This window comes from Synchiropus splendidus, chromosome 9 (assembly GCF_027744825.2).
Source record: "Synchiropus splendidus isolate RoL2022-P1 chromosome 9, RoL_Sspl_1.0, whole genome shotgun sequence".
Taxonomy (NCBI): Eukaryota; Metazoa; Chordata; class Actinopteri; order Syngnathiformes; family Callionymidae; genus Synchiropus; species Synchiropus splendidus.
In genome coordinates this window covers 12870918-12884518 of record NC_071342.1, presented here as the reverse complement: position 1 = coordinate 12884518, position 13601 = coordinate 12870918, and the positions used below count along the sequence as shown (strand labels likewise).

Below are 13601 nucleotides of genomic sequence, written 5' to 3'. Positions count from 1 at the left end.
TTCATGGTCTTACATTGGAATGTGAATGACGACAGTCGTGCAGAAGTCAACAGTAGCAAGCTAGATAATGTATCACCCTGGATAAACAACTCCACCAACTGGTGGCTGACAACATGAAGAGACTTCGGTAGGTCACATTATTACTGATGCGGATAAAGTTTCATTAAAGTAGTGACGGGTAGTGTTGCAGTGTCCTCATTTTCAGAGCTCAGTAGATGGAGCTCTTGATGAGAGGTTTCAAGTCCTTCTGCAAAGCCAAGATAGCTAAGCAGAAAGTGCCATCTAGTGGCCACTGCAAACCAGGACACTGTTTCATGAAACGTCATCAACCCAGCAGTACTAGATGGACATATTTCAATGCTTGAGGAGCTGGAATGCAGGAAGCCAAGGTGTTCATTTCCTGGCTCTGGAATTAACTATGAAATAGGCTGTTTGTTTTAAGTACAACCTCATGAGGTGGAAATATATATCACAAAATTAATGATGACCCTTTTTGATTGAGAAAATAGTGTGTCGTGCTGGGAAAAGATCAATTCAAATTTTAAGGCAACAAAAGATATCTGAGTTTAAAGCTTCCTCAATAACAATGTCTGGGTGGGACATTGTTATTACACTAACTAACCTGGTGGGTCTGGACTCAAACGTGGACGCCACATTCAGTGGGCCGTTTCCCACGCCAAGGTCATGCCTTGTCATTCAGGGGTGACCGAAGACCAGTTGCACACACCATTGATTTACACAGCTTCATTATGTTGAAATGCAAAGGCAGGAATTCAAAAAGTTCCCTTTGTCCTGCCAGATGCAGCCCTGCTCCACATAGCGGAGAGTATCTACAAAGGCACATTAGGTTAAAGGGCTGTGAAGCTCCACCCTCGTTTTTTCTGCAAGAAAAATACAACAGCAGTTAGAATCAATCATAATGTTCCGAAGCAGCCCCTTAGAGACGTTGCCAGAAAGAGAGCTGTCATAACTCGGGGGTTGGGTGCAAAGAAAAATGGTATCAGGTGTCACATAGCAAATTCTTTGTAATTGTCTGATGGCAGACTCCGTTCATCTTTGTCTTATTTGACCCAAAGCTACGGCAAGGCGGATATCCACCACGTCATTGCCGAACTTATTATGGACTTTTAATACATCTTCCAGTCAAAGAGGCTTTTCAATATGTAGAGGAGAAGCCCGGTGGGGCCTACTTCTCAAGGACAGCGAGTGTGGTGCCCTCTGGCTGCCGGCCAGGCCGCTCTGGCAGACTGCTTCTAAATTAACTGCGCCTGAACACTGGCTCTCCAGGAAGGACTTACGCAGCTTGGAGTTAGCGCCCCGAGTGTTTAGATGGCGTATGCAACAGCCACCAAAGCACCGGCTTAACAAATCAGACCTGATTGCTTTGTGAACCGCAGGACTACCATGCAGGGAAAAAGAGGTATCAAGAGAGCAGAGGGTGCATCTGTGGCCCTCGCGCCCTCCAGCGCCGCGTGATTAGTCCGCTATCTGCACTTAGGTAATTATCTGCTCTCCCCTGTTGTTTCAAGAGTAGAATTGGTTCCTGAAATCTATGAATGGCTGCTGGCCGCTGCGAAAATAGTGTCAATGGGCCAAAGACACCGGTGACACGAGCGAGATAAAGGTGGCTGTAATGTTTCCAAATGTAGCAGGCATGAATTCAACAGTCAGAATCCATGCTGGGTGCTAAGACTGAAGAGGATATTCTACTAAACATATCCAACACAGGGTTACGCTATGAGTTCTTGAAACGGCAGTAGAGATTGTGTTGTGTCCTGAAAGAAGCCAACAGGGGAAGTCATGTGGCTGAATGATAGCAGCTAGTACAGGAAGTGCTCTGAAGCCTCATCACAACCCGAAAAAGGTATTTATTAATGAAAAATCAACTCACTGAAATTATTGAAACTGGATTGCTCTGTCAAATATTCCCTTCTTTCAGTCTGTCAATACGCCTCATCAATGTTCCCTCTATTTTTTCATGTATCTGAGTGAACACACAAACTCTCTGAGCGGTGAGCTGGGCCACTGTGAGCGCTCTGTCGTGGTCGGCTGTGGTGACGGCTGTAATAGTTTATAATAGCGTTTAAAATAAAAGTATTTATATAACATTTGCATAATTCACATTGAGGAATGGATCATGTGTGGAATAAAAAAAAAACAATAATAATTTAATTTAATTTAATTTAACAGTTTGCTCTTCAGACAACAGGGAACCTCTGTAAGTGCAGGAGTTCCTGGTCCACTGATCCCACTGATGCACAAGACACGCTAGGATGATAACAACAACAACAAACATGGAGGGATCCCTGAACAAAAGCAAACAAAAGCATCTGTTTGCTTTTGTTCAGGGACGTTTTTCACGACAGGGCTTCCACTACTCTGAATGTACTTGAAATTCTTATACAAATATTTTCAAGACATTAAAAGAGCTTTAGTTTAAATAAGGTGATATAAAAGTTGAATATAGCCACCATTGTGATTTATTGTCAAACTGATGCAAAATAAACAATATTTTGTCGTTTAAATGTATGTATGGGTCCATCATTAGTTTCACTTATATACCAAATTCATTCAAATTGAACAATGTGGCTCCTTGTGGCAAATAATCCCATAGCATTAAACTGCGATTAATTGTGATTAATTAATCACAAAGTCTGTAATTAATTAGATTTTTTTAAATCGAACCCATATATGTGTGTGTGTGTGTGTGTGCCTGTGTATCAAGAATCTGCTATTACAATAAGTAAAATAACTTTAATCATTGAAGTCACAATTCTTCACTGAGGGCGCAGGATATCAAAGAACTTCAAGCAACTTTGACAAATATTTGACTGACTGACAAGGCACATGAATCCGTCTGTTGTGAGACTACATTTTGCCCATTTGAGGCCACCGTATTCTGTGACCACTGGTCATGGAGCAGTGAGCCTAGTGGAAGAAGCCCTGTAGTTCGGAAATTGCTGTGATTTATACTCCTCATGCAACTATCCAGCGCCGGCCGGTTTGAGAAAGTGAGGTTTCAGCTTAAGGTCCAGATGACTGAAAAAAATGCAGATTGGATTTTGAGACTACACTGAGCCGCCAGTTGTCAATTAGTAGGAGGTTAATTGCCGATGCCCTTCTCTTTGTTGCTATTGAAAAATGTGGCATTTAATTCTTGATGATGTTGAACATTTTCCCTGAACTTACATGGAGGTCTGTCAGGGGAACAATATGGCTGCCTAACACTCAAGATATGCAAGATAATATTGCACCCCCCGCACTATATATATATATATATATATATATATATATATATATATATATATATATATATATATATATATATATATATATATTATTTTTTTAATATATATATTTAATTTATTTAACTGTATTACTGTATTTGTTTTACATTTTTGAATAATGCACCTGGCCTAACTGGTTTGCGGATGTGCTTGACCTTTACTTTTGGATTTCATTTATGAAGCACAGTTCACCAATAAAAAATTTCAAACCTACCTTCTTTCTGTATTCAATTGATTAGTCATGCGCTACATTTTTTTTATGTCCTAGACCTTTAAAAGGTCTCCTACATATATATATATATATATATATATATATATATATATATATATATATATATATATATATATATATATATATATATATATACTGTCACTGTACCTTGTCTACTGACTGTTTCATTGATATAGTTGAAATATTTTGCAGACAACACTTGGTACCTTGTGAGGCCGAGATGACTCTTTCAAATTATGGAAAAATCAAAAGTGCGTCAGGTAATTACTGGCTGGAACATACATTGCACAGAACCAATCACATCTTTGTCGGAGGTCTGCCCCGTCAGTACCTGCCCCATCAGGTGAGAATAGTGTTTTCTATGACAATGCATTTGCCATAAAGCGTTCATCGTAACTGATCATTGATACTGTCATGTGATATGCTACGTAGAATGCTAAAGGTTTGTTTTGTCTTTTCAGAAAGCAAAACCATTCTTCAACTTCAATGGCTGCATTAGAGTCATTGAAATAAACAAAGAAAAAAGGTTTAGCATGTCAGATGCCATCACAAGCAGAAGTGTTGACCTGTGCAGGTAACAGTTGTTTTAGCAGTGTGTGTTTGATATTTTTCTGTGAACTGCTGTGTTGATTCTAATACACCACAGTTAGTATTCCTTTCAAAAATTTAAAACTTAACAAAACAATTATTTCTAATCATTCAAAACAAATATATGTAGGCAGTGATAATAATTTTCCATTAGAATAAGGGCCAGTTTTCTGAGTAACGTTGGAAACGCAGCTGTGTTCTTCTGTGTGCTTGAGAGATTTTGCAACAACTTTTTTTCCACAATCTTACAGGTACACTTTGGCGGCTGCAAAAATCTCCATTTCAAATTCGTCAGCTTTGACAGCTCTCTCAGTCGCCAGTGAAGCCGTCGCGACAACAACGGTGACTTCCCCACAAACACCTGAATCCTCTGCTGAAGCCTGCCGCGACGGTCTCTGTCGGAACGGAGGCACGTGTCAGTCAACGTGGACAGCTGGAGAGGCGCGTTCACTCTGCCATTGCCCGCTTCACTTCACCGGGGCATTTTGTGAGAAAGGTAAAGTTGTTGTTTCCCTTCACAGTGATCTCTGCTTTTAATTCTGAGCTTAAAATGCTCCAACACAGTGACCTCCGCTGTGGTATCATTTAGAGAACGCCAGCAAGTTATATTGCTTAATATATGCTGAACCTCTCCGGCTAATAGGTTTTACTATGCTGGAGAATGGAGTCCCTGCTTTAGGATTTGTGAGTGATGTGAATTATTCAGGACATGATTAATGAAATGAAAGATCCATATAAGCAGCTTGAACCATTCCAGTGTGTCCATGTTCACCTCCAAAGCTCAATGAGGGCAAGAACATGCCCTTGCAGTGCTTGTTCTTATTCAGCTGAGGCTCTCTAGTCGGCCCCAAAATATGCTTTATCCTTCTCTTTTTCACAAACCACTGGGGTCCGTTTCAGTCTCACAAAATTCAGATCAAAGTGAAGTGCCAGACTGAATAATTTTATTAAATCAGTGTTTAACAGGACACATTACAACACAATCCTCCATAAAAAGGCTTTTTATTTAAATCAATGTTGGCGTCAGACTGCAGCACATACCAGGGGTGGGGGCACTGACTCGAGTCTGACTTAAGGGACCAGATCAGGGACATGTGACTTACTTAAAAAACAGTGGTAAATGACTCGACTTTGACTTGACTTGGACTTGCATGCGTTGACTTGACAAGGCATTGCTTTCTTTGTTATTGAGAGAATTGTTATTATTTTTTGGAATGTACCGATGTGAGCCAACCTGGCTACCTGAATGTATGTGCACGTGACACATGCCTCAGTGTCACACAGCTTGATGCATTACCCACACAGTATTCTCACATCTACACATGCACTTACACACACACCAAGTGCAAGGCCTAATATTTAATTTGCATTTTTCTCTATCTGACCTCCCTGAGGGATGTGATTGTTCTTTCTCATAGTCAGCGTTTTTCGCACTTGTGTATTGAAATAATTTTGCAAATTAAAGTTCCGCACATTGTCATCCAGCTTATTATAATTTAATGACTTGACTTCAGACTTTCTTGAGCAAAGCTATGACTTGACTCGACTTGCCTTCACACAAAAAAATCATTCAACTTCCTTGTTAAGACTCGTGACTTGTTTGAGACTGGCACATGTGTGACTTACTCCCAGCTCTACATACTATTCAAAGCACTATCTCACTTACTCAAATAAGGATCAAAGATGCATCATTTCACAACTGGATCTAAAAAACAGTCAAATAGAGAGAATTGGAGTGTTTCTGTCGTGTGACATTTGGGGCTACATTTGCACGTACTGAAACTGTTGCGAACCTGTGTTCTCAAAGTGCACAATAAAACTTTGAAATAGGTGGCATATTTTTTGGAAAGCGGTCTTCTGTGCCCAATTCTGACAAAAATGGCAGCCTTTTGCGTGGCATGTTCACACACAGGCATTTCAAGGGAGTGTCAAAGTCACATTTTCCTCACCATGTAGCCTTGCAGGCAGGGGAACAGACACACCACTCTACACTGAGATATATAGGATGTCAGTTGCTATTTGTAACCTATTGCGTGGCTCTCCTCCTTAGTGAGGGTAGCAACAGTAAGAGCAGTCACCATCACTGAAACGTACGGCCAATTGAGGGGTTTTAAATTGCAATTTACATGTTGCTGTCTGGAGCGAGAGGATTGTCATGCCATGGCTTTCACAACCCCAACCTCCAAGTCTTCAGGATATGCGGCGGAGGGCGGAACGTGCTTCCATTGAAAACCTAATGCTTCAACATGCAATGCTGAAGGCTGCCTTTGGTGTCAGTATAGGACATAAAAGTCCACTTTCCCAATGTTGATATATTACGCCATGAGTCCAGCATTGTTTGGTGCTGCCCTTGGTTCTAAGTTGTGCCACATGGCTCCCTGAACTCAGCCTACTTAAGATCTTTCACTGGAAAATATGCTTGTCTCCAACATGTGTTTTCGATTCTACAGCCTTAGAAATCCGGATCCTGACCAGCTTTCAGGATGAGAGTGAGTTTTGTAACCGTGAGTGGAAGCCTGAGGCATAGAGACAACAAGGTCATGTATTCTAATTGTAGCAAAAGCCTTGTGAATCTTCTGGAGGTATAGAAGCGGAACCTAGAAAATTTTATTTACTCACATTACCCAGGTGGTTTAATGAATTCATGAGCAATTTTGTGTATTTTTCTGTATTTCTCTTAATCCACCAGGTACAACATTCAACTGCTTCATTATTGTTTTGTTTTGTTTTTTTGTTTTATTTATTTTTTGTTATGCTATTCACTGCAACCACACAAAGTTTCAGTGTCACTAATAGATATCATCAAAACTCTATATTCAAGACAAAAAATAGTGTTCTCGTCTCGACCTTTGTCACATGCGACTATGTTGGTAGCATGCTGCCTTGAAATAATGAATGTCTCCGGAGATCACATTATCTTCGTATGCCATCATGTCGGTTCACAGGTTGCAGGATGCTGTGCTGTCGTGAAAAGTAGGAAGTATCAGAAAATCATTTGTACAGTTCAGGTTTCTATGTTACAAATATTAATATTCTTGATTTTCGTCATAGTGCATTGTTTCATGCATAACTAGCTCAAGTAAGTGAAGATTCCAGTCGTCTACGCACGGTTAAACTACAATGGAATTGTGTTAAATAAATTCATAAAGAATACATTTTTGCACAAGTAAACACTAACATTATTTCACCGGATTTTTCAGTTTCTGTCACCCAGAAGTTTCCTGCTTAACCATCAACTTTCATACTCATTTTCATTTAAATACCTGCAGTGGCCTTTCCAGAGTCATTTCTGCTGAGTGTGAGAAACCACCGCTCCCTCAAAAGCATTTTAAGTCTCTCAGGTGGCAGGGAGTGCAATCTCATACAAGCACTCATCCATTGATGTGCTCTGCAGCTCTGCTTCTGATAGCCCTCTGCAGAAGTCCAGGGGCTGTTTACATGCTGACAAAGTCTGCCAACATGCTGGTGTGTGTTGCTGCGGAGGCTCCGCTGCTTGACAACCACGCCCGCACATCTTGTTGAATTAAGTAATGGGCACATGAGAGGAATAAAGCCAGTCACCTCTGCTCTTAGTTGTTTACAGATATGTCGTCCCGCTCCCTGACTAATGACACAGACTTGTTTGTGTCTTAAGTGAACTGCTGACTAAGATGTTCCGAATGTTTCCCTGTCCGTCAAGGTGTGCAGGAACTTTTGTCAGCCCTGATTTGTTTGTTAAAGCTCTTGTTTTCACGTTTTTTGAACACTTGTACGACTCTCTACACAGCGTTTTAATTTGCAGTCCTTTATTCATTTAGAGATTCCAGTGGCTAACATTGCTATTTCGTCTTACCCTCCGTTACAATAAATGCACCATGAAGAGCTCACAAGACTGGACTTGTAAGGGAAGTGAAGAAATGAATAATAAAAAATATGATGTGGATTTCAAAAGGCGGGTTGCAGGATGTTAACGTGTCAACCTTAACTGGGACCTGTGTTTTATTTGCTCTGTAAATAACACGACGAGCAGAGAAAATAGAAACGCTATTGACAAAAAGAGTGTACTGACTCAAAAGGAGAGTCACTAACTATGGGATTTTCTGAGGGAAATAACTAAGGAAATAAATGGAGATAAAAACCCAGGTTTCAATGTGCAACGCAGTCCAACAGGGGGCAGTGTACCCCGTCGTATTAAAGAGAACACACCCACTCCTCCCTCTCCCAATTTCAGTCATTGTGCGCAGGCACTCTTATTCGTTGAGACTCGTGTGGACAAACCCAGATGCTGCCCTATCAACCAGAGCAAGAACCATGTGAACCATGCGGAGCGAACCGATTATTTCAGTTTACAGTGGTGCCTCGGTTCTCGACCACAATCTGTTCCAGATAGCCGTTCGAGAAACGAATTGTTCGAAATCTGAATTGATTTTTCCCATTACAATAAAAGAAATAATGTGTTCCAAGCCTTAAAATAGTCTTTTGTCGGAATGAATGTAGGGTATCTACTGCAGATGCGCTGTTCGTCCATGTGTGTGGCCGCTGCATGTGGGAGGGGTTGCCGAGTGAGTGACGTCTCTCCAGAAGTGAAGAGGTGCCCGGTGCGTGTCCAGCTCTGAATGTGCGCTTCTGTGCAGTTTGGCTGTGACAAAGTCATAAACCAAGTCACGCTCTGTCCCAGACTCGCCTCATCCCTGTCCCAGCTCCAGCCCACAACAGGACATCAAACCCTGGAGTGAGCGCTCCAGCCTCGGAGGTGTGGAGAGCGAGCACCTCCCCTGTGACACTCTACCACGGTCCAGTGTGGAGACAGGAAAGGTTTTACACCTCAATATGAAGAAAACGGGACACGTCTGCATACAGAGGCTGCGTTATATACGATAACAGAGCGTGTCGTGGGTCAGCTGATCGGTCCACGTACGTTATGTTTTTTCCGGCTTTTTTCGGGGGCGTTCGAGCTCTGGATTTTAGTTCGAAATCCGAAGCAAAAAAATCTCAAAATTTTTGTTCGAACTCCACCATTCGAAAACTGAGGTACCACTGTATTTGTTTTTATCCAATTCCACATTCACTTCCAAATTACAACACTACTGTCATACCTGTGGGCTTTGTCACTTGGAAAATAGGTCGCAGCCCACTTTAGAAGTGCTGCCCAATCGCGTCCGAGCGTGGCCGGACGCTTCCTCAGACTGGTGGTGAAGTGCTTGATAACTATTTTTAAGAATTTGAGGTAAGGTTGAACACCCAAGCTCGGTTCTCCATTTTCACCTCTTGGTTTAAAGAAGTACTTTGCATCATTCTGCTAGCAACAAGGTAGCGTCAGTTGATTCGTTTTTTTACATGCTTCGATCCAGTCACCCTAGTTTAAATGCCTTTCTGTTTATATTTCTCACCTCTATTTTTTAACATTCCTAACACCACAAATCTGCTGTTTTCCCCACCAAAATGTGATGATATTATCCTGAAAGATTTTTCCACAAAACAGGCTTTCATTTTAAGTGACCATACATCGATTTAAAATGTTATTCTGATAATGAAACCAATTCTTCTAAAAACCTTGGCGTAGTGCTTCATAACCCTGATCTGTTTAACTTCATTTTCCATTATACCTCATGAACCATTATAATCCACTTTATTCAGATGGTTTCTTGGCTGCAGAGAAACATGACATCTGCCATCTCTTCGAGCCGCTGTCCTCTATTTTAAACAACCGCCGTAGCCAATAGGTTATCCAGGCCAATTCCTCCTGCTTGACTGGGTATTTGATACCAGGTAGTCAACCGTGAGACAGGTTTTGTCGAGATAAAGCCAGTTCATGTGGGCATGTCAGAGATTTAGAGATGATAAATGATCTCTTCAAAGAAGACTCTGTAGGTCATTAACTTGGACAAAGTCTAAGGAATCATTCAACTGAAAGCTAAGTGATCACAAAAATTAGATGTGGAGTCGCTGCCGTACCGAGAGAAATCTACGAAGATGTGGTTTGCATTGATCATGACCTCATTCTATTCCTGCTAACCTTCCGTCTGCGCTGAATTATCTCTGAAAAGTAAAATGTACACTTACATTACGGTTCTGTTCAACATCAACCTCTATTCATTTTCAAATCTCTCTTGAAAGGCTGCTTCATTTTTCTAAAGTGCTTCAGCGATTTTAAGTTAATACAGTACAAAACAAAGGTTTGAATAGGGTTCGTCTGTCATGGTCACCTCTTCTCCAGTTCTCACATCATTTCTAAACCAGGAGCCATCTAGTGGCCTCTGTCTCATCACCCCAGCAATACTGTTTCTTGATACGACTAGTGCTGAGTTGTCAATGAAATAGTTGCTAAAAGCCAACGATTATACAGTAGACAGTGCCATCGAGTGGCCTCACAAAATTCGGACACTGTTCCATAAAACGTCATCAACCGGTAACACCATCAAAATATCTTCTGTTGTTAGCATTTATTGGAATTCCATATGATGATATCATTTGCATTATATATATATATAATAACTTTGCATTTCAATATTAAATGAAGTTGCTGTCATACTACATGGTTTCATGTTGAAAATGTGAGATCTGCCCTAAGTATAACTGTATCTTCGGCAGACCTTCTCTAACTTTCATGACCAGCTTTCAAACTTCAAACGCCCTTCATCTTTTAACCGCTTCAAATTTGTGACTCTGCATGTAATTCATCCCCCACTGAATATGCTGAATGCCAATGCCTCCACTGAGGTTGGTAAGGGCCCTTATGGAATCACCTGTCATCCACCTGGACAAGCTCTCCGCCAGCGTCAGAGGGCCTGTTAACACATCATCATCACCGGCTTGTCGAGTTGATAGCAGAGCGCGTACCACCTTCACCTCATTTTAAAGTCAAAATGCTTTGTCATCCAGTGGGAGGCTAACGCAGGAGCTCCCGATAGGTCTCTCTGACTTTGTGAATCGGGAGAGCTCTTTTGCGCCCCAGCGTGAAATCCTAGTGATTTAAATGCCAGTCTAAGGCAGTCAAATGGCTTCAAATGAAAATGTTCAAACAACAGCATTGATTTGTTTCCTGTCTCCTTGGTTCCCAGAGTCGACTGTATTCATCCCGTTCTTTGATGGCACATCGTTTTTGGAGCTGCAGCCTCTCGCATCGTTTCTCCACTCCACTGATCCAGGCGTTAATCAACCACCTACTGTCAAGGACAGCCCTGTTGTGCTCTATTTGACAGTAAAAACAAGATCCACCCAGGGGACCGTCCTATACAGTGAGTACAGGCACTTTCATCACCTGTAATAAGTTCAGAAGTTGCAAAATTGAATAATGTCTTCTTTGAATGCCACAGTCAGGGGTGATTATTGGTTCTAATGTTGTGTTTGATAAATATTGTGTTTATCCATGTAGCACAAAATATGAGTGAATGACAACAGGGAGAGGTCCAGCAGTGGCCTTGCTGATACTATTCACTTTAAAAGCAAAAAAATCCATTTGAGTTCCAGATATTCTGTCAGCATTTGAAATGTTATTGTTCATCCTGCTTTGAGCCTTAACTTTGGAACATAGAGCATGAGGCCAATAGAGGATCTACAGCTGCAAGATGGGAATTAGAGGTGGTTATTCAATGCTAACATGGACTGGAAACACACGGAGTGAAACTCAAACTAAGCTGTGAGTTTTGCGCCAGCTGCAGGCAAGAGAGAGATTTGTGGGTGATGCTTGTACACTTGATGGATCCATCTGAAGGTCAGAATGGTGCGAGCTATGGTACTATTTTGAGAGGCCTTTTTGAAGGGGTCAAATGATAAGTGGGAGACAAAGACAACACAAACTTCTTGTTGAGAAACCTCAGGAGGAAAGGAGCCAAGGCCGGTTACATTCCCGCCAGCAGCGTTTAGAGAATGGAAGACAGATTTTCAGGTTTTGATTTATTGAGTTTTTGAAAGCTTTGGTCACACCGACTGCTAAGCGGGAGTCTCTGAATGAGAGGCGTACTCTGTGCCAACCTTTCTTTTGCTTTTTGAAATCCTTCGCAGGACATGTTGGCTCTGAAATGATCTTAATCTCACACGTTGCTGGAGGACCACGTCTAAATGTAGCTGTAAAAAGACCACCCACGCTGATGATGCTCAGAGGCGTACATTGAGCTCCACAAAAAATAATAATATTCTATATGACACTAACTTCAATTATTGTAATTATGACAGAATGATCAATGCTAATGATTGAATATCTTAAGAGAAACATGAATAGAAGAAATAAACATCCCTGATCCCTGAAACCTCCTCAATATCTGCACTGAAGTAAAAGGAACGGTTCATTTTGTGAATGTCAAATTCGTGGACTCCGTGCTCAACACTGAGCTGAGCTAGTTCAAGGCACTGGCAGGTTTCACTCACGCTGTCTTGTTGTTAAGAATCTTTGTGTTCCTTTCACAACGCTCCCAGTGATTCCAAATGTGAGTCACATTATTTGCTCCTCAAAACCAAAATTACTGTCTACACCGCTAGGTAAACAGCGTTGTTGTGCTGCACTGCTGTTTTGGCTCCTCTTTGTCGTATTTATTTTACTGTGTTTTTCCAAGTTAAAGTATTAATCCCAGAGAATAACTGTAGGAGGGTTGAAATAATCTTTCAACTATTTATTGGACTCTGATGGCCAGCTGTGATCATTGACCATTTATTGTTCCAGTTCTTTCTGCCCTGACAAATAGAGCCATTAAAGCAGAATGCCTCCCTCTTACCTCTTATAACTGCTGCATTATTTAAGGAATGACTATCATTGAACGTTCGATAAACTGAGGTATGATTCATGTACCAGTGTGAGTGTGCTTTTTAAAAATAGGTGTGTAAGGAACTGGATGTTTGCATAGGTTCCCTCTGAATCCTATATGTGTGTTTATAACCCTTTTACAGACACCATCAGTCATTCTTTACATAACTGATATTAAATGACAAAAAACACATCTCGGGAAATGTGATGAACTTGAATAAAAAGATGGTGTTCAATGTATGAAGCTAATGTCAGCTGAATCCTCTGTTGTGAATAAGTCACACCAGGACAGCACACTGTGACTCATCTGTCTCTCAGAAAGGACATTGTTGACTACAGTGACCGAGTTTTTAAGGACACGTGGCAAGATGCAGTGAAGTCAAAGGACCGGTTAGCAGAATACATTTAAATCTGAAAAGAAGGTGCTCAGAGCTAAGGAACACAGAGTCTCAGGTGAACGTCTGAGCGAGCCATGAGAGCTGCTCAGCGTTTCTGTTTTGCTGTCTGGCTGCTGATGAACCAAGCTTTCACCCAAATGAGAACAAAAGAATCCTGAGAAAAAAGTGACTTTTCGGCTGTCCCCTAACGTCCACTCAGTTTCATACCGTACAGCTTCTTACCTCCTGTTTTTACTGTACGAGTAGAATTTTTAGGTGAGCATGATGCAAGTGTTGAAATGGTGACATCAATGGTTTTCCATCCGTAATACGATGATCAATTTTGTCGCTGTGCAGCACATGCAAGCATCATTCGCGATTGAGTGCTGGTTGCTTAG

General features: G+C 41.3%; 1 protein-coding gene across 1 annotated transcript in view; it reads left to right on the top strand.

The window, feature by feature from the left end:
- Positions 1–13601, top strand: part of eys (eyes shut homolog) — a 177794-nt gene that overhangs the window by 102369 nt on the left and 61824 nt on the right. The window contains exons 34-37 of the mRNA XM_053876067.1: positions 3712–3862; positions 3981–4093; positions 4359–4603; positions 11148–11324. Of these exons, the coding sequence (XP_053732042.1) occupies positions 3712–3862; positions 3981–4093; positions 4359–4603; positions 11148–11324 (686 nt within the window). The remainder of the gene's footprint in view (positions 1–3711; positions 3863–3980; positions 4094–4358; positions 4604–11147; positions 11325–13601) is intronic.